The 21,067-nt window shown below is 40.3% G+C and overlaps 1 protein-coding gene and 1 long non-coding RNA gene across 2 annotated transcripts; both read right to left on the reverse strand.

The window, feature by feature from the left end:
- Positions 1-61: 61 nt before the first annotated feature.
- On the reverse strand, positions 62-4,056 carry LOC148339703 (cytochrome P450 3A40-like). Its single transcript, XM_088290363.1, has 13 exons — positions 3,891-4,056; positions 3,431-3,524; positions 3,184-3,236; positions 2,997-3,096; positions 2,794-2,907; positions 2,625-2,713; positions 2,388-2,536; positions 2,164-2,291; positions 1,987-2,056; positions 900-1,060; positions 588-814; positions 327-489; positions 62-258 (listed from the first exon to the last, which is right to left on the reverse strand). Exons 1-13 carry the CDS (start codon positions 3,959-3,961, stop codon positions 163-165), a joined length of 1,515 nt encoding a protein of 504 aa, XP_088146489.1. The 5' UTR covers positions 3,962-4,056; the 3' UTR covers positions 62-162.
- A 5,903-nt stretch (positions 4,057-9,959) lies between these two features.
- LOC148339704 (uncharacterized) lies at positions 9,960-20,286 on the reverse strand. Its single transcript, XR_015842514.1, has 3 exons — positions 20,128-20,286; positions 12,326-12,442; positions 9,960-10,019 (listed from the first exon to the last, which is right to left on the reverse strand). It is a non-coding gene; the product is annotated as an uncharacterized LOC148339704 (long non-coding RNA).
- Between the last annotated feature and the right edge of the window lie 781 nt (positions 20,287-21,067).

Genomic DNA, 21,067 nt, shown 5'->3' on the forward strand with positions numbered 1-21,067 from the left:
TCAGGGGGGCGGGGGTTTAGTATCCTCTCGTAAAAAAAAATAAAAAATAAAAAGTAACACATTGTTTGCTGAAGATTTAATTCGAAGCGCATCAGACATAATGACAATCAAGAGACATTTAGTTAACAACTTTTTTTTTTTTAAACACAATAAAATTTCTGTTTAATTACAATCTGCAGTGGCAGTTCTTGGCACGAGTTTCAGTTTGATGGGATTCTTGGGTGATGTAAATCCTTCCGTTGACAACACCATCGGAATCTAGAAGAATAAAATAAAAAATAAAGAAAATATCCGGATATAAAAAAAAAATGAAATTGCTGACTCACGTCCGTTTCTTTGCAGGTGACAAAGCTGAAGTGCTGCAAGATCTCCACTAAGGCCAACTTCATCATCAGGAGAGCAAACCTCATGCCAATGCAGTTCCTTGGCCCTGCTCCAAATGGCATGAAGGAGTACGGATCTATGTTGTCTTTGTTCTCTTTGCTGAACCTAAAAAAAAATAAAATAAGACAACAAATACCCACACAGGCTAGTTGGCAACGATAAGGCTGAGATGAATTTCCCTCCCTAGCCATTCATTCTCGTACCTTTCAGGTTTGAAAGCGTCCGGTTCAGGCCACAAAGACGGGTCACGATGGAGAGAGTAAATTGGTATCATGACAACGGTTCCTTTAGGAATTGTCACACCGCTGACTTCCACAGATGTCTTAGCTACCCTTTCCAGTCGGTTTGCGATGGGATACAACCTCGATGACTCATTCAACACCATGTCCAAGTATTCCATCTGCATCAGCTCGTCATAGCTTGGCCGAACCTAAATAAGGGTAAATAAAAATACATAAAAATGCAATTGCGGGAAACTGAGCTAGCTGATGACATGCTACAGAAAAGTTGAAGACCTTGTTTGGAAATGTTTCATCAATCTCCTCTTGCAAGGCCTTCTGAATGTGTGGGTGAGTTGCTAGGTTGTAGGCTAAGAAGCACAACGAGCTGCTGCTTGTTTCATAACCAGCAAAGATGAAGATCATCGCCTGAGAGAGAATTTCGTGATCAGTCAGACCTGCAACACAAATGCAATGTGATCAAATACAAAACAGTATATAGCACAGCGTGCAAAAAATTTCAAGACGGTTGATGATATTGGTTAATTCCTTGGAAGTAGGCCCCAAATTTCACGTTGCCTTTACCCGAGTTAAACAAAATCAATTAAAAAGACCGGAGCATATGCAACAGTATGAGATTCATCCCTCACTAGAACGAGGTTCACATATTGCAGGTACAGTGCAGCATGGATTTTTTTTTTTTTTTTTTTTTTTTTTAATCGTACGATAGTGGTGGTAAAATGAAGCTTCATGAAGCACTTGTGATGTTTTGTTACTCCTCTAGATGACGCTCTTGGTTTAAAGATTTCTGACATTTCTATTGCATATTTAAACCAACAGTTCCATTGACAGGAGTCAACAATTGTCACAAGTGCTTCACGAAGCTTCAATTGTCCATCACCATTCTACAACACCGCACGCAACTGGATGTCTCGGGCAAACATCGTTAGCTAATCAAATATAGGCGACAACCACAGGTTGGAGCGACTTGTAACTTTTGACGAGCGTTTCTGTTTCTGTTAACCACATTACTCACTCGGTGTAAGTATACCACACTCGTTTGATATCGCCAGTAAAAGTTGTTTGTAAATGATATCTAAGCATAAACATTCTAAATGGGTAAATTTAACTATCAGAACATCCTACCTGCTTGCGTCTGCGTGTAAGTATTTTATTTTTTAAGTTCTACCTGTACGCATATCAACAAAACAATCTGAAAACGTACTTTGGCCGTCAAATTAGCCTCGGGTAGGACGATTCGCACTGGTAGGATATTTTTACAAATACACCGGTCCTGGTAAAGAAATGACCCATTGACCGGAAATGGGCCGCCGACCGGTTGTTGGGGACCACTGTTTTAATGTAAGTGCTGTATATGATCTACCTTTCTCATTTTCTTTGCTGGATTCTGAAATCTGAGAGTCCACCATCAGCTGCATGAAATCTACTCGGTTCTGCCAGGCAAGCGAAGAGAAGCATTTTGGTTTAAGGTGAAGAATGTGAATCCTCAATATTATTTAAATAGACAATGACTAAATTGATCATCTCTTGTCCAGATTACTTTGCTTGTGTTTTTGTTTCGATCGGATTTGATGGTCTGCAGGAAGTTATAGAAGAAAGTCAACACATCAGCGGGGAAGAAAGACACGTCCAGCTTCTCCATCACTGGCCGCAGAAATGGAAAGAGAACTGAAATCGAAAGGAAAACATCTGGTTAAAAAAAAGGGAGAGAGAAGAGAGAGAGAGAGAGAGAGAGAGAGAGAGACTGAACAGTATGGGACCTACCAATAAGCATCAGCATCGGATTCAAGAAGTCAAACTTGGCCATTTTCTTAATTTTTCCCACAAATGGATCATCGGGTTGGTTAATGGAGTCAATGTCCACACTGAAAGCAGTGCTGGTCACAACGTCCATACTGTAAGGTCCAAATACACTACAAAAACATCACACATCGCCGTCTAATTCACCGTCATAAGAACCACATTTTCAATCTCCTGCGCTGCAGGACAATCCCAACTTACTCTTTGACGTCAATGACCTCATCAGCTTCCATTTTCCTCTGAAGACTCTGGGTCAGAGTACTAGAATGCTTTAGCATGATCAAATACATCTGCAAAAACAACAAATCAATAGGTACACTACGCAAAAGAGAACTCATGCCAAGAAAATAAAACCCAAACCGTTTTTGACCTCTTTCAGTCGCCCACTTGTGAATGACGGCGAGAGTACGCTGCGAATCCTCTTCCAGTCCTCATCTTGTACGACTGAGACGGCATCTCTTAAAGGTCCATTTAGCCCGATATCCTAAACACATCAACAGAGTGAGATAATGAGTTGCTTTTGTGCAGTGTTGTTCAACTCCAATTTGTTTAACTTGATTGTCCTCTTCTTACCCGTCTGTTGGTGAAGACAGAATAACATTCCTTAACCAAGATGGTTTTGATCATGGCCGTGTCCATAACAGCCAAGATAGGCTGTCGGCCATCATACAACCTTACAGCAAACATTAAAGTACGTTAAATCATTATTTTGTATCACAAATATAAACACACACACTTGCTCTTTCATACACTTACTTACCCCCACACTTTTCCAAACTTTTTAAAACAATCTTCATCAAAATAATGGACGCCCTAACGGAAAATTGGAAAAAAAAAATAATATTCAAATGAAGCTTCACTTGTGATCATTTTTGTCGCCTCTAGATGGCAGTCTTTCTTTTAAGATTGCACGAGCTTTCATCTTAAAAACCAAGAGCGCCAGCTAGAGGAATAAAAAAAAATATCACAAGTGCTTCATTTTCTCAGCACTACTGAATATGTCGTACCTGCCGGTAATTCAGGAATGTCCCAATAAAGGGCCAAGGTTTGGGACCTTTGATGCCTAGTTTCTTGAAAAAGCCATACGGGGCTGTTCCATATCTGGAGATTAAAAACAAAAAACAAAAAAAAACCGCTGTTACAATGAAACACATTTCATTTGAACAAGTCACCTTCTGTTTTTTTTTTAATAGCTTGTTCTTAGGTGATTTGCGATGGTTCACTTTAGAAAGCAGTTATGAAACAAATGTCCACAGTCAACATTTCTGTGAAGTAAAAATTGTTTACTCTGCTGACGAGTCTAGTTGTGAAGATAACCACTGAGTCGTTACAAAAGCGTTTACATTTTGCATGCACTGTTCCACCCACTAAGTCCGTTTTGTGTACGGTGAAGTATCACCGACAATTGAACTATTACTTATGGCATCAAATTTGTAACTTTTAAAATCGAAAATAAACTTGACCTACAGTGCCAGAAGAGCGACGACAATGGCTATTAAAGTCCACGTCTCGATGGAAAAATACAGGAAGGAGCCCATCTTGTCCAGCCGGACGTCTTGTCAACAATGTCCGTTCAGGTTGCGGCGCGTAAAACTCCTTCAGTGGTGATCCAGTAGAAAAACAAGTTCTTATGTAACATATCACAACCATCAGTCCAGTGGGACCAGAGCCTAGGGAGGCGTGGCATAATACTTGCATAATATTCTTTTGTCCACTCAGAATGATTGATGATAACAGATAAAGGATATGTAAAAATATTTTCACTTGGGAAGAGTAATTATTATTAATGTAAAGATTTAAAAATATGAGTTTGTTTTTGCCCTCACAAAATATTGTTTTGTTCCTTTTTTTTTAATTTAATTTTTGTAGTTCTTCTACTTGAATGACATAAGCAACTCTTATATCCTGTGAGGAAATATTGTCCGAGTCCATTTCTATTCAGTCATCCTCGTAACGTGTTTCCATTATAAAAGTTTTTTAAAATGTTTTAATTAATTAAATTAATTGCATATAAAGAAATAAATTGCCTTGTTGACCGAATTTTGACCTGATAGTACTTTCAGCCTGATTGGCGACTTGTTGACTACCTTTGCAATCTAGAGCTCAAGTCAAAAAGCTAACACTGCTTCTTTTGGACACACCTCACTTTGTTCATGACTGTTTCACTGTTTCGTGGGACGCATACACTTCTAAATCCCTCCAAATGATTTTTTTAAAATATATTTGTATCCGTTTAATCTACTTTCTATAGCGCGTGTCCACAGCAAGTGAGCCAAGTCAGAGGCGCCACAACAGGACTGCCAAGTTAGGCCACTGTCTCGGGCCTCGTTTTGAAAGGGGGGCCCCGAGGGATGGCCTGTAACTCCCTCATAGGGCCCCTTTACTCGCTGTTTTTGGTTTCTGGGCCAAGTCAAGTCTTGCCAGTGTTAATTCCTCCTGTTAGCAGAATAACACATTTGTGGTCAAAGGCTAAAATATTCTCTTCATTTAGCTGGACACATCACATGTTTCTAGCGTTATTGTTAATATTGATTACAGGCGATCTTCCCGTAAAATTTGACAACATTAAAAAAAAATAGAGGGACATCATTCAGCCCTAGTTTAATAGATGATAGTTTGATTTCCTAAAGTGACCCAAAACATTCAAAAAGAAATATATTTAGAAATGCCATTCTTTTGTACAGGTTTTACAAAGTTTGCGTGCATGTCGGACGTGTCTACTAAAATTAATTCAAGATTCACCTGTGTGTGTTGAATCAAGGAAAATGAAAGTCTGAAATTGTATATGCCATAATTATGTACTGTGTATCGTACATATATGGGCGACTCAGTGGACTACTCGATAGCACGTTGGCCTCACAGTTCCGAGGTCCAGTGTTTGGCCTTTCTGTGAAATTAGCATATTCTCTCCGTGCCTGTGTGGGTTTCCTCCCTCATTCCAAGAACGTGCATGGCAGGTTGACGGAACAAACTAAATTGTCTTTAGGTGTGTTTGTGAGCGTGAGTGGCTGTTTGTCTTTGTGTGCCCTGCGATTGTCTGGCAACCAGTTCAGGGGTTACCCTGCCTACTGCCCGAAGGCATCTAGGATAGGCTCCAGAACCGACTAAGATAATGGCTGGAAGGATATTGTATTAATGCGGATCTTGGCACTGTCCTGAGAACTTCCTGTTTCGCTACCACATTGGCACAGGTTCCCATAGAAACATGTACCTGTTGGACTTCAAAAGGTCAGACGGTGATCTTGAAACAGTGGAACAGATAAACAGCATAATAATGATCATACATACTAAACATAAGGAGCAGATTAAATGTACACTTTTACTTTTCTCTGAAAAAGTGCCGGAGCATTCATCATCCATTTGTTAAGGTCAGACAGGCTCTTAAGAATGCATCAAAATGGACCCAGAACATATTGTGTGCATGGAAAAAAATCAACAACTCATAAGGGTTAAAAATGATCACATAATGTTGAATCAAAGTCGTAGGCTACTCTCGAGGCTGTTGCTTAATTACTTCAGAACAAATCATAAAACTCCTACTTGGAGTTTGGACCGTTAACACTGACACGTCGATCTAGTTATTGCTGTTATTTTTAGATGAGGAGACATTACGTGACGTGCAATGCCATCTGGACTGCCAGTGTGTCCTCCAGCTGTTTGCTGATAAACATTAATGGGCCTGCTAATTAAGAATGGGGCCCAAATTCTTTCATCAGGGGAGTTGGTGTGGTGACATTGGAAGGGACACTTATCTGATGATGGCCACTTTGAATTATGTGAGAAATGCCTCGCCCGCTAAGCGTCTTTCTTTCTTTTTAGATTTGCCATTGTATTCATCAATTATCTCGCAATTGTAAAACATGGAGGAGGTTCCGACTGCGACCTCCTCCTCGCCTGACGGAATGTCACCTTCAAGAGTTTGCCTTCAAATTGCTATGCATTTGTCGGAGGACTATGATGTCATAAACCACGGTGGGTAGAACAGAAAATTGAGGGATTATCATAAGTATAATAATAACAACATAGAGGCTTTACACTACAGCTTACAGACAGGGTTTGTTTAAAATGATAAGGCAGCTTTTTGTAACTCGCAGAGGTTATTACATTACGTATTTAGCCAACCAATTAGATGTTCTAAGTTTTTTTGGGCGGATTAATGATGTGGTGATCGATTAAGAAGCATTACATGATTATAACACAGTATTTTACAACCTTCAGTTGAACTGTATGGGATTAAGTCACCAACAGAGGGCAGTATAGTGTAACATTTGTGATAATGCAGCAGGTTGTTCTAGGACAAAAGCTCCAACTTGGATTCGTGTCCTCTTTTTTTCCCCTAAAGGTCATTTAATGCGGTGTACGATTGGTTCCACTATGTGTCCAGAGGCCAAACTGGCTCACTCTAAGGATATGAAAGGAAATACTAGTTGGTGTAGCACACATTTTTCAGTACTCTTTGCAAGATGGTCCTCCTTGCAAAGTCCTTCAGAGCAATGCAAGGGACTGTCAGGGGTTCGAAGGTGAAAATTGATGGAGAGTAGCCAACATGTCACAGGTATTATGGGGACTTGGATATAATAAATCAAGTGTAAAAAAATAAACCAAACCCAAAGGCTTGATTTCAAAACAAAAGTCCTCTCCACACCCGGTGGACCTTGTCCCTCTAGCCTCTTATCTGAAGCCAACAGACTTCATTTCATGCAGGTCAGCAATTTCAAATTGGAGTACGAATTAGTTTAGTTAATTGGGGTACTAACTAGGAGCACTGTCATGTTGTCTGTCTACATGCTGCAATCTGTTGCTTCAACGGTTAGAGCAGCGCAATATAGACGCTAATTAGCATTAGCCAAAAGCTAGAAGCCTGAAGGGCTAAAATATGGTTGTTTTAGATACACATGGTTTCATTCTTTTTCTGTTATGCTTAAATTGACAGCAGACAACTCAATACCACTTTATTGATGAACCGTTCAATGTGTGTTTATTGCCGCGTCTGCGCTCACAAGTCGAAACAAAAAATGTGTCAATTACAGTCACCGGTATTTCAAGGCGTCACTTTTTGTAGTCGTGCATAAAGGAGAGGAACTGAAACGGTACAAATCTCTTTGAACTGCTATTGGTTAATATCAATACCAACGTCGGGATTGATCTTTGGATCAATCCTCTTACCATTCCAGTTATGGAGACGGATAACAGCTGTCAAGCCGGTGCAGTGCATCTTGGTGCGGCGTGAGGTAAAGTGAACTTAAAACCCTCCAAAGCCCCACCCTGGGGAGCTGAGTAATGTGACTTTGTCCCCACTGCGCTACTGCAAAGTCACAACCCTGCATCATTGTGATGCTACACAATATCGCTCCCCATATACTGTTCAACAAATTTTATTTCGACATGGGAATGAGAATCAGCTTTTTTTTTTATTTTCCCACTGTTAAGTGATAAAACTGAAGGGCGAGAGGAAGGTTGAGAGATGGAAATGTGCATTTTTGAAGGATGGTGACTGTAAGACTGTCTGTGCAAGTGCGTAACGGTTACTTGTTCAATTCCAACTTTGTTGTCCAGTCCATCCCATTAAGTTAGAGAGAAAATCATGTTCCCTGTCTGGTGGACACTTTCAGAGAATTATTGCTTGCCCAAGCGAGCAAACCACTGTGATGAAAAGTAACATTTCAAAGAAAATAGCTCCAAGTAAAAAGTACACACATGCACACGCATGCACGCACAGCGACAGGGTGATTCGGTGGATTTTAATCATACCTAAATTGCCTGTCATTCCCCTTCTCGCACGCATTCGACGTCACACTCTGGTAAAACATGAAACAGAATTTCCAGTCTTTGGCTCAACTTGAAATGCTTGGAAATCCATTACATTTTTTTTTTTGTCTAAAAGCAAAACTTCCCAAGATCTGCGGTTGAAAGAGCGAGAAGACCATCAATGTCATCAGTAGTGCGTGCTAAATCTGTGAATCCACTAAATCCACTTTTTCAGCTGCTTTTCCAAAAGATTTCTGAGAGGTACAGCCCTTTTAAATCCATGTACAGCCAAGATGATGTTAGGCACGGCCGAGCAGCCTTTTGTGACCAACATCTTCATTTTGGGGAATCTCTTTTTATCGATCTGCCCTTTACCTTGTGTCATAGTTACAATAAAGAATAGCATGGTAATAAAAAAATCATGGCTGGACACATGGTTATATACTCAATAGCAGTGGTTCTCAACTTTTTTTTCTTTTTACCTCGCGGACTGATTCATTTAGGTCAATAACAGGGGGAGCTGGCACTTGTTGCTAACAGCTAGCTGCTAGCCAGTAGCCGGTGTCGTGCCATACAATGATGGCGTAATTAACTGGCGGTTTGTTAGCATCCTAAATTAGAAACTGAATATGATTTCGGGATGGCGTTATGTTGCTGTTGGTGGCAAGTATGTAATGTTAAAAAAAAAACATAAAAAAACTGCGATATCGAAAGCCGAAAGGCCGAAAACGGAAGTCAAGTTAGCCGTTACGCAACCACGAGAGCCAACTTCAAAGTAAAAGTCTGCTCAGGCTATTGCATAGGCATAAATGACTAAATGTATTATTTGTTCAGGTTTATTTTGAAGTGACATGTCTGTCTGAAATGACGGCGTCGGGATAAGAGACAGAAAAAAAAAATCCTTTTTCATTAATTTAAGAACACGTTTCAGTTGCCAAAATGCTCCCATACCTGTGAGACACGTAATCCATGTGAGGTTTCAACTTCTTCTAGTGCTCTTATAGTGATTGCGGACTAATCATGTTGCCTCAGTTTTTTTTTTTTTTACACCAGCCATTTCGCGGATCATGCCCGGCCTGAAGCGTGGTGTTTGATCCGAACAGATCACGGGTCACAAATGATCCGTTGCACCACATGAGTCACAAGTTCATCATAGATGGATGTAACGGAGAGAAGCCCGTCACTTTGCAGAATAAGATTGAAAAAAAAAATAATAATAATATTAAATTAGATTTGGCCTCAAGTAAGTTTTTTTTAGGTTTTTCTTTTCTGTAGGAGGCCTTTGGGGGTACTATTTGCTAATAATTCTTCATATAAATGAAAATGCAGCAGAAATGCGGGTAAAATCACAACACGGCAACAAACCAGTGAAGGTGGACAATCACGAATCGAGCGTCTTGCTTATCTTAAAATAGCACATGCAATATGTTTGCCTGTTCACGTTGGATTTCAACAACTGCGCAGCCAGACGAACAAACACAGCATATGTGTTTTGGCTAATGTTGGAGCAGCTGTATACAATCAAGGCTTTTTAGGGTCATATAAACATTGCTCCTCAATGCAGAGACCATTTTGTAATGTGTTAAAGCTGCTTTTGGAATTCTTAATCTCTTAATCCATCCTTGGATGTTTTAAAAGGGTTTTGCTGTTGTTTTGGGTAGGCGCCCGAGTTCAGGATGTCACCGTCTGACTGGTTGTTCACGAAAAGGCAGGGATTAATAGAAGCAAATGCGTCACACACACCCCCACACGCACATCAGTTGTCAACATGTCAGAAGAATCACAAACCTGTGGTTAAACTGTTACCACTCTCCCCTCAAGCAGGTCACGTTCCAAGTATGTTTTTTCCTGAAAGTCAAGGGGACAGTACAAAATAAGAGCACAAACTGCTGATTCAACTCTTGGCCTGTCAAGGTTCCATGCATCAAAGCAACACTGTGGGTTCCAGGCAGCTTTGCAAGACGCAACACAACTAAGGGATGGCCAATACAATCATTATGAAATGCCGGAATACACCCGCACTGCACTATTGATAGATTCTGAGTGAGCCTTTGAGTTTTAGGAATATAAAACCGATTAAATTGGACAAAACCTCGACAGAAGCATGCGACGATTTTGCGGGGTCCGGTAACCAGTAACTGCTATTTTTCCTTAAATGTTGCCGAACGTAGCAGCCGGTACAGAGTGTACTGGAACTTTTCTCAGACAGTTGTTGTCACACAAAGCAAATTAACAGATGACCGGAGCGACACTCTAGAAATGGCTCTCATTATTGCATGTCATCCCTTTGTTCAAATTAAACGCAATTTAAGATAATTATTTTGGCTCTCAATTGCTTCTTCACACAGTCGCATGTATCGTTTTTGTGTTTTTGCACACACTCTCGCTCTCTTTCTCTCTCTCAGTTGAACTCTCAGTCAAAGGGCCAGTACACCCAACGGCATTGCAAGATTTCATTCTGCTCCAACTGCAAATATTTGAATTCTATACCCACAATACTTTACCCGGTTAGGGACAATTACAGAGATGGACAAAAACCCAGTCCGTCCTTCTTAAAAAAAAAAAAAATAAATATATGATACACGATTAATTACGATTAATCGCCACATAGTGTTCTGCGTTTACAGTACTTCCCTTTCATTTGAATATTGCGGCATCTCAGGCTTTCTTCCAGCCACCAATTTCAATTTCACATTCCATACATCCTAGTATTTCCTCTCATTCTATCGACCTATTCCTCCGCCTGTTATTAAAATTGAGTAATGACCCTATAAACCCATCACCCCACTTGAAGATTATGAGTGGATATGGCAAAATACAGCATTTTTCCCATAGTTGCGAAGGTTGTTGCAGTTGTCTCATTGATATGATCTCCTACTCGCTTTAACAAATGTTTGCAATAAACCGGAATCTTCTCGCACTTTTATTCATGCAATTGGTGGATCCTTCTTTGGTGTTTTCTCTGGTTATGTGCATACGGGCTTCATAGCTGCATGTCATACCCACTGACAAAAACTTTACACGTGCATCAAAATGGTAAAAAAAAAAAAATCACCAGCTTTATATAGTCCAGTCATGTTCTTCTGTGCACGTTTTTCGATTTCATCACTCGAGTGCTGTCACTGCTGCATGTGAAAGGATTGCTAATTACTATGCCCTGATAGTAAAACATTCACATTCACACGAATGCATGCATGAACAACACAGAACATGAAAAAAAAGACTTCTCACGTATCAGATGACTGATGACAGTTTCGTTTTAATCTCACAATTTAGTGTTGCAACACAGGTGGCTCCTTTACGCTCTGTTCAATATCCTGTCATAATATATTATATTCTCACTATTATTTTGTTGAGGTATAAGCCATAATATAAAATGATTTATTTCATATATACATAAAATTCACGCGAAATGCCAATAAATTTCATGTTTCAATGGTATTATTAAAACGTGATAAATTTGAATTCTGCATTCAGCAAAACAAAACGAAGCAATCCCTTCCTGGAAGATCCAGATCACTTATGGAGTCTTGTGTCTTATAAATCAAAGTTACTAGCTATGAAATTGCGCTGCCGTTCGATAATGCTGTTAAAAAAAAAAAAGGCGAAATAAAAAAGAGAGGGGCCTGACTTGGAAGAAATTGCTTTGCTTTGTTTTGCTGTGAAAGTGAAAACCGAACATGAACAAGTTTTCACCTTAAACCATGATATTAATCATGCCGTAATGTGGAACATGAAACGTAAAATTTACCATGAAAACTGTGCAGTGCAACGCAATTCCAACAATAAGACACAAATTCAACAAACCGCGGGTAACATGAACGATAAAGATTAAAGTCCTTATTGCGGCAACGTGGTGCAGTGCATGCTGGGAACCGCGTAGCTTCAATATGATACTTATGAGTATCATAAATACATGCAGCAACACAATGAAGTGATGTTTATTTCATTTTTGATTATAGTTTCCATCTTTGTTAATGCCAATCCACAAGTTGTTCCTGATAGACACGAATCATTACAGTGCTCAAATCCAAAGGAGGATGCCTTTTTGCACTCATGATTAGATTTGGAAATAATGTAAAAAAAAAAATAATAAAAAAAAAATAACTCAAGGACTGCGTCTCCTCACATGCAGCCATTAAAAGGATACTCACCGATAACTTGAGGCATCACAAGTGTTGTCCACCTTTTTCCGCAACTCCATCTGCATTTCTTCGCTCTGCACATGGACGTTTTTTTTTCCCCTTCTTTTTAGCAGCGTGAAAGAAACCCTGAAAGAGGAAGATGGCATCGTTGTAGATTTCAGAATATAGATCGCCATTCACTGCAACTCTCATCTCGCCACGACCAAATCAATTTTGTCAAAGGGGGCTGAGGGGAAGCTTTTATCTCTACGCTGGAAAATGTAGCCCACAAAAGGCACGCTCATGCTGGGATTGAAGGCCAGGCTCACAAGTGCCATGTGGAGAACTGAGCCTTTGTAAGGGCCTCTCAACCCACCATCAAGGAGACCTTTCCGCCTGCCTGCTCATTTTCTCCTTCCTACCATTAGACTGTTTGAAGGCACATTGGTATTACCCCAGCACTAACTCGCCGGCTCTTGCCTTAAAATTCCAAGATGATGCATTGCCCTTGGGTCAAAATGTAACTCAGATTAGGTGATGCAGAAAACCATGGCCTTGGCGCTTGGGGTGTTTTCTTCATAGCACCCAAGGCTGTGCTTCCACACGATGAATGGATGCTTACTTGAGGAAACACGCAAACGTGCAATCAAATGTAGAACTCAAGGGAAATTACAATGGTAGGAAAGAGTAGGTAAAGTCATTCAGATTGATTTAAAGAAAAGCAATCAGCTATGTGTTTTAGACTGATCCAGATTTCCCCACGTCAGCCTCCTCAAGGTCTCCGTGTGGAGGCAACGGCAGAACAAAACGGCGAGATCCTAAAACAGAATAAAATAAATTCTGCTCTGATAAAGTATTCAAGTTCAGCTGTGTTCAGTTCAATAGGGGAATTAGATTCATACCCGGTGAGTTGCTCTCTCTCTCTCTCTCTCTCACATTCTCTCTCTCTTTCTCTCTCTCACACTCTCTCTTTCTCTCTCACACTCTCTCTTTCTCTCTCTCACTCTCACACACTCTCTCTCTCTCTCTCTCCCTCTCCTTCTCCCTCTCTCAGACTGTGTGAAGAAGCAACTGAGAGCCAAAACAAGTTGCAACAAATTTCGAAGGCAGAGGATGATTATTTTTATGAAAAAGGATGAAAGTTTAAGGATGGAAGGGTGCCCAGGTCGCGGACGGAATAGCAATAATGAGCTCAAAAATGCTTTTCGCGCCAAGTGTGTGTTTACTCTGGCCAACGGAGACGAATAAAAAAGTGCTCATTCACAAGCCAGATATAAGTCAAGCAGAGTATGAATAATGTTGTCAGATAACAGCAGGACTCAAAGCAGTTGCTATGCATGCACGTGGCAAAAGCGCACTATGATTGAAGTGTTTTCAGTCACTAAACACTTTAGTGAGAATAAGATTTTATTTTTTTTTATTCGTGTGTACATAAATCTTATCATAAGAACAATGAAGCAAAAAGTCAAATTATTCTCAGGTAAATGTACAAAAAGACTAAAACTCTCTATTATTAATCAATGAAATAATGCATTGCACGCAGGCCATGTGGTGTACAAAAAAATATATATTTTTAAATTGTCATAAACCCGCACACACATTCATCAAATCAATCCTCCTCTAGCATTGAACCCACACGGCAAATGTCCAGTTTGTGACTCACTGGGGCAGGATTGATCCCGTTTCACTTAGCAGCAGTGCGATCACTTTGTGAATTGGAAATCAATCCAACAATAAAATGTGCTTCAGCCCGTTGGGTATTGGAGAGTTACACTTGTCTCAACCCGAAAACATAACTGCTTCCAAATACGGGAAAATGAAATGCAAGGTCATGAACAGATTGCAAAGATGTAGAAATGGTGGCGTTGGCATCACCTCAAAGCATTTATCAAAGCGTCCGATCAGACCATATTGGAAGCATATTTGCACTGCATATGATCAGAATCTGTGTTATATTAAAAACAAGCGCAACAATAACATTTGACAGCCGTGTTGCATGGCGTCAGCGTAATTTAACCCTAATCTTCACTACATTAACCCCAAGTATATTCTAATCCATTTTGAGTTCCCAATATTTCCATGCGAGTCGTTGTTAGCAGTGACGTCGATTGTCATTGTTAAGACAACCGTCATCTCTGCAAGTAAATCAAACAGCGCGCTTTATCGGACAAATGAGAACATGGCAGGTGTTGTCCTCAGCAGGCCATTCATTTCCTCCCGACACAGACAAGAAACGGCAGATAAAACTGTCACATCACCAGAGGAACACACACACACACACACACACCCCCACACTGCTCTCCAGTGAACCACTTCTCACGACCTGCTTGCTTCTTTCAGACGAACATGCTTCGATGACCATCTAATGTAATGCTTGTAAACAATAAGCTCCCCAATGTCACGTTACCTCATCTTAGCTCAATTGTGAGTAACTATATCCGAAATGTCCGGGCTTCTCACAAGGACAACAGCTGGGCTGTAATCAAAGAAAAAAAAAAAAACAGCGCAACTAAAATTGTCATTCAGTGTGCGATGGGAGATAATGATCACAAAGGCCTCAGCGCATCTCGACTAAGAAATCAATTGATAGGCAAAGCGTTCTAACAGCAGGGACAAATGTTTTTTGGGGGGGAAAAATTGATGCACAAAGTGGTGTTTGTGGAATTAAAATGATTTTATTTCTATTTCACAATTAGCTTCTAGTCGCTCACATTCGCCATACAAGCATCCAATGAATTGGATTTTTCTTTACAAGGCTTGATAAAAGGTCACATAAAACTGGTTGCCAGCATCCGCGGCAATAAGAAGTGCTTCTCTGGAGCAGTCAATATTCCCTACAAACAATTCAAGCGCAATGTGTTGTAAAGAGCTAAATGTGATGCATATTACATGTTTAAAGTGTTACATAAATATTTAAGAGAGCGTATAATGAACGATATGTTTCAGGTCTGGCATAGATTCAGCTTCTGAATATTTTAACATACATATTCAGATTGTTTACGTTACGAAAGTGATTCTCATGATGTGCACACGATCTCACTAACAGGCAACCCAACAACTGTATTTTCACGACCACAAGGTGTATTAAAAGGCGGCGTCCCCGTAACGGGTGCTGTTTTTGTATTGAACACATACTTAAGGCTCACCGTATTAGTAGGCAGACATTAAACATACGGTAGCATTCATGCGCCAAAAAACGTACGCTAGCATACGAGCTAGCCTATGTTTTTAAAAAGGCAGCGGGAGCAAAACTGAGTTTGGTTGTACTTTCACTAAGTATTTAACACGACAGGTTCCCTCTCGTCAGTCTCGTCGCGTGCAGCTCCTCAGAAATGATGCTGGCCTTTGCGAAAGCTCGAACAGTGCAAGCAGGCACATTAGCGGCTAACTTGGCTAACGGTCAGGCCAAGCATTCACAATCCGTTTACAAATTGTGACGTCACTCATCTGGGGTACCTCCCAATTTTAGTAAAGCTTCGCCATTGTCATCCATCGCTCGCGACTTCACATTATGATTACACTTTGGAGAAAATGTAAAACTTTTAAGTGTGCCTTATGGTCATGAAAATATGGTACTTTCTACAACTTCCCTCGATAGGTGCATCCCTACCAGAGCTGGGCACTTGACCCTTTTCCGTCGGTCAGAAGGCCTATCTCTTAAATTTTAGTGATGCTGGAAATAAAGTAAAGCTTTATTTCTTGTCCCGCTTCCCATTTAAATGACAAATAAAACGACGGATGTCTGGGATGCTCGAAGGTGAAGGCAAGTTCATCTTAACAAGACAACATGACAGCACATGTAGACATTTCATACAACGATTTAAAAAAAACACTGACACCATCTTACACAGTTGTTACACACAAGGACAGTTCACAGTAACTTGACGGGCTGCGTTTTTTTCTTTACAGTTCTGCAAAATTTCAGTGATTATTACCTCGCATTACAACTTGCTTCCGTACCTCTCCTTTCTCTCTCCAGCCATATTTACTTGTCTGTTTATCTGCTTCTATATCAGAATACGTTGACTTCATAAAAAACAGTCGACTCTAGCTGCTGGTAAAGCCCTGAAAATAGGTAGCGTCTAAATTTAATTTAAAATATGTTCTTTTCTGCTTCAAAACAGTCCTGAAGGACAGTGATGAGTGTGATTTAAAATAAGAAAAAAAAAAAAAAAGGATGTCTGTGTGCAAGCAGGACTCCCCCCCCGGAGCCAACTTGTCAATCCAGTGAGGGGGATGAAACAAAGACATTTCTAAATTTAGCACAGACAGAATTAGTGAGACACTCCGTAGTAGATGGCTGGTGGTTACTTGGCAACTGCTGCTAGGCAACCTTGTTGGTAAGCATCGATTATGCTTTGGGAGGATGATGGGGGAGGGAGGGGTGATTAAGAGTGGGGCGTCTTTAAAAGCTAAAAAACTCAAAATAAAACAGCTCCTGGAATGTGAAGCACCTGCCTGTTGGAAGTGCATTTTCATAAAAGTCGTACAGTCTGATATCCTCCTGAAAGCTGCTTTTCGAACATGCTGTCTCTGACGGAAAAAAAAAAAAAGTCTTACATCAGCAAAAAGCCCAAAGAACTGATTTGTCCAACCAAATGAGTGCCTTTGGTAACGGTATTTTCCATCTGCTGCAGAACTGATAACACGATCAATTACTAAGCGCCAAATTAAGTGGAGGGTGCTGTTTTGCATACGAACGAGTGCGCAAAGCTTTGATGTGGAGATGAAGGCTTATATTTTCATATGTTTCCCCTAAAGCCTGTGTGTGTGTTTGTTTATGGGTGTGAACACACAAGGTTGCGCATGCAGCGTTATCTCTGAAAAAAAAAATCAGCCCAGACGATGATTTGTGCTCGTGACAATGACAGACGAGTACAACATTCGTTGTTGTGATCATCTCATGTCATGTAATATTTATAAATTCTCAAGAAGAACTTTTCGCAGCAAGCAAGGAAACTCGAACGACAAGCCAACGACTCAGAACCTAAAATCCAGTCTTTTGTAACTGTTTCACAACAGAATGTGAGACGGACATTGCTGAACAAACAGTATTTCTTGGCTAATGAATAATACAGACAATTTGTAAGGAGTCCCGACAGATCAATTTTATTTCCATTAAAAATTTACTTCTCTGCCAGCGGATCAGATGTATATGAGGACATAGTGCTATTTAAGACTGATGTCATGGCCAGCCTGAGCTGTTAACTTCAATTGGACATGCAGATAAACACGCACGCTCAGACGGTGTTTTTGCACCACCACGTGAGAACTTAAACATTTCATCGTCTCAGGAAAGATATACTGGATTGAATTTGGCAAATCACTCTGCGCAACTACGATATTTAACTGCATTTGCTGTTTTGTGAGAATTTAAGTAGATATCGGCATTTAATGGGAAAAACTCTGGTTTATTTGTTAGTGTTTTGAAAAGGACAAAAATGGCCGACTAATGAATCAATCAGGCCCTAGTTATGCCAAAGTTCTTTCCCAATGGCAATTTTCTGAATGGGAGAGGAACCAAATAATTTGTGTATGAAATATATATCTACATATGTAGATATAAATTAGTACGCAAATTATTTCTCCAATGCATCATGGGGCAACTTTTTAAAGTAAAACAAGTTTGTCTTTGCCCCAGCGAGCACAGGTCAACTGCCACAGGAAGTAAATAAAACTGAGTTTAAAAAAAGGTCATGCGTTATCATATTAAAATTTATCTCCAACCCTAATATATATATATATATATATATATATATATATATATATATATATATATATATATATATATCTTTTTTAGAGAAATATAACTATCTATCAGACTCAATAATGCAATTCTGTGATGATTTGTCCTGCCCCTTTCTGCCAGTAGAATTTAAGTAGTACAAGAATTTCAGCCCTAAACCATCACAACCCCCCAACCTCAAGGTCAAAAAGTCAAGACTGATTTGAAGATTTCAATGAGAATGTGAGCTTCGACTCCCCATACCGGCTCATGCACATACTCACACATACAAATGTGTGTAAATCACAGTTGCGCATAGCGGTGTGATTCCTAACCCAAGAATAATCATTTGGCTGAGATTAGCTGTGAAATAGGCTATTTCCAGAATGGAGGCTGACACACTCGCTTGTGATTTGGCAGGTTAAAGCTACTGCTGCATCGTAGCTCAGAGGTCACAAAACTCTTTTTGTCGCCCTCTTTTTACAATATATAGCAACACCAATCGTCAAAGCACAAAGCAATGCCAGGCGTAAAGATACGCTTTTTGCTTCTACTACAGGGGAAGACTGTAACTGCTGGTTGTTTAGTAAGACTAGACTAGCATGCATTGCATGCCTCGAAAGTAAATATCAGTATAATATCCAATGAGTCTTAAAACCAAAAGTATACAGTACGAACGTGTAAAGCCTTTCTGTCTCTCAACAAATACACAAATTGCTGTTTACTCAAGTGAGATTTACATCTATAAAAAGCATTCTTAACAGTCATTGTCCATAATTAATTTTTTTCTCCAGTAATCCTTGAAGTGCAGGTAAGCCTTTATCAATGTCAGAGCAGAGGGGACATTAAAACGCAAAGACGCTGCTTTCCTCACGTCGCATTGAAATGGTAACAATACAAAGGGCTGAACGTTCCTCTGTGATGCTCGCAGCTCCTATTCAGAGCTGTGCAATTGTTATTCATAAATCTGCCGTTTGTGTTTGCGAAAGAAGGCTGCGAAGCTTGACAGAATGCGATCCATCCTCATTAGACTGACGGGAAGATCACGGCTTCCTTTTCCTGCTTGAGAAAGTCCCATCACACGACCACCGTTAAAAACCGCCTCCTTATCATCGCACCCAACAAAATGGCAGATAAAATAACGGCCATTAAACGGCTCGTGTGTTATGTTACCAATAAAAATGGACTTTCAAAACTAAACAATACTTGAGTGACATTGTGTAAAAACAATAGAATAGAACGACTTTAATATCGTTGCACAAGTACAACGAAATTGAGGTATGCGGGATTATGCAAGGTGTCAGCAATCAAAAATATAAAAACAAGAACTCAGACAAGGCAACATGGTGGACGACTGATTAGCACGATGGCCTCACAGTGCAGAGGTCGTGAAATCGATTCCGACCTTCCTTTGTGGAATTTGCATGCTCTCCCTATGCCTGATTGTTATTTTGTCCGGGTACTCTGGTTTCCTCCCACGTTCCCAAAACATGGATGGTAGGTTGATTGAACACTAAATTGTCGCTAGGTGCGAGCGTGAGAGCGTCTTTGTGCGCCCTGCGATTGGCTGGCAACCAGTTCAGGGTTTACCCCGACTACTGCCTGAAGACAGCTGGGATAGGCTCCAGCACCCCCGCGCAACCCTTATGGGGAAAAGCCGAACAGATAGTGGATGGATGGATGGATAAATCAGACAATTGAAAATGAACATAAAAACAACAAAGAAACAGATATAAATACAGTACGCGAACATATGACTTGAAAGATGTATAATTAACGTGTCCTGGTAGGAGTATGCAAATCACTGTTGTGAGTCCGGTTAGAACTCCAATAACTGGTCTTTAATAAGGTTGAGGTCAAAGTCCACACGCCTTGATGTTTCAAATGAAAATAGTTGTGTGGTTCTACAAAAAAATAAAATAAAATAAAGTGTCAATGTCTGAATAACACAAATACCACACCACAAACATACATGACTCAGACATGAAAAGAAGTGGCGGCAATAGCTCTCCATTAAATGCGCTCGTGAACATCGCATGTTGCTAATTAGCGGTGAAACGTGTATTTGTACACAAAATGAACAGTGTTATTTCCACAGTAAACTCACCTTTCTCACGCACAACTCGAAGCAGGATAAAAAAAAAGTGGACTATAACTTGAATAAACTTAACTAGATAAACAGAACTGACACAATTCTCGCCACCGTCTCTCTTTCTTCTTCCTTCCTATACGCGCACGTGCGCGCGCGCGCGCACGCTACGTGAGTTGAGGCGCTAAGCTCCGCCTTCTTAAAGGAGCCAGTGTCGCAGTCTCTGAGCAGCCTTTTCTACTTATATACGATATTAAAACGCACCATATAATTGTTGCGGAATTACAAAACACCTCCAATCATTACTTAGAGCCTTAGAGTGATTCACGTAAAAGCTCTTCCTGAGTCTGCACATTTTTGCTTTTAAAGCGTCTGCAAGAAGGTGGATGCTCGAAAACATGTGCTGGGTAAGAAGAATCCCTGAGAATATTTTGGGGCAGAGTAAGACCGTGCTGGTGACAGCGATCGTCCAGGGCAGGGGTGGGCAAACTTTTTGATTGGCGGGCCACAATGGGCTCTAAAATTTGACAGAGGGGCCGGACCAGGAACAGATGGATGGAGTGTTTTGGTAACATCACCTCATCAGAGGAAAAAAAAAATATTTGAAATGAAAGTGAACAAAAGCATTACAACAATGTATATGTAAAAACCACAGTATTTAGAGAATAAAACGTTGACAAGATTTATTCATTTAATTTTTTTCAAGTTCGGCAGGTGGGATTAAAAGATTTATGTTTTATGTTATAGTTTGCCCACGCCTGGTCCAGGGGAAGGAAGCGCACATCTGATGATCTTCTGGGTTGAGGTGACGACCAATTGGAGTGCTTTCCTGTCTGCTATTGTACAACTGGAGAAGCACACACCAAGTGTGAAAAGATATAGTTAAAATGTTAAACAGCTGCCAACATTGCAGCGCAGGCAGTGAGCGTGAGCAGGAGAAAAGATCATGGATGGCATA

This window comes from Idiotropiscis lumnitzeri, chromosome 3 (genome assembly GCF_059441095.1).
Source record: "Idiotropiscis lumnitzeri isolate Australia: NSW breed Sydney's pygmy pipehorse chromosome 3, RoL_Ilum_1.0, whole genome shotgun sequence".
NCBI classification, from domain to species: domain Eukaryota; kingdom Metazoa; phylum Chordata; class Actinopteri; order Syngnathiformes; family Syngnathidae; genus Idiotropiscis; species Idiotropiscis lumnitzeri.

What these genes read in the sequence shown, in the direction of transcription:
- LOC148339703 (XM_088290363.1), bottom strand. Translation starts at nt 3,961, where the DNA reads ATGGGCTCCTTCCTGTATTTTTCCATCGAGACGTGGACTTTAATAGCC. An exon ending in GAAACAAAAACACAAGCAAA is followed by an intron (nt 2,057 to 2,163) that starts GTAATCTGGACA and finishes CTTGCCTGGCAG; the next exon opens with AACCGAGTAGATTTCATGCA. An exon ending in TCACCTGCAAAGAAACGGAC is followed by an intron (nt 259 to 326) that starts GTGAGTCAGCAA and finishes TTATTCTTCTAG; the next exon opens with ATTCCGATGGTGTTGTCAAC.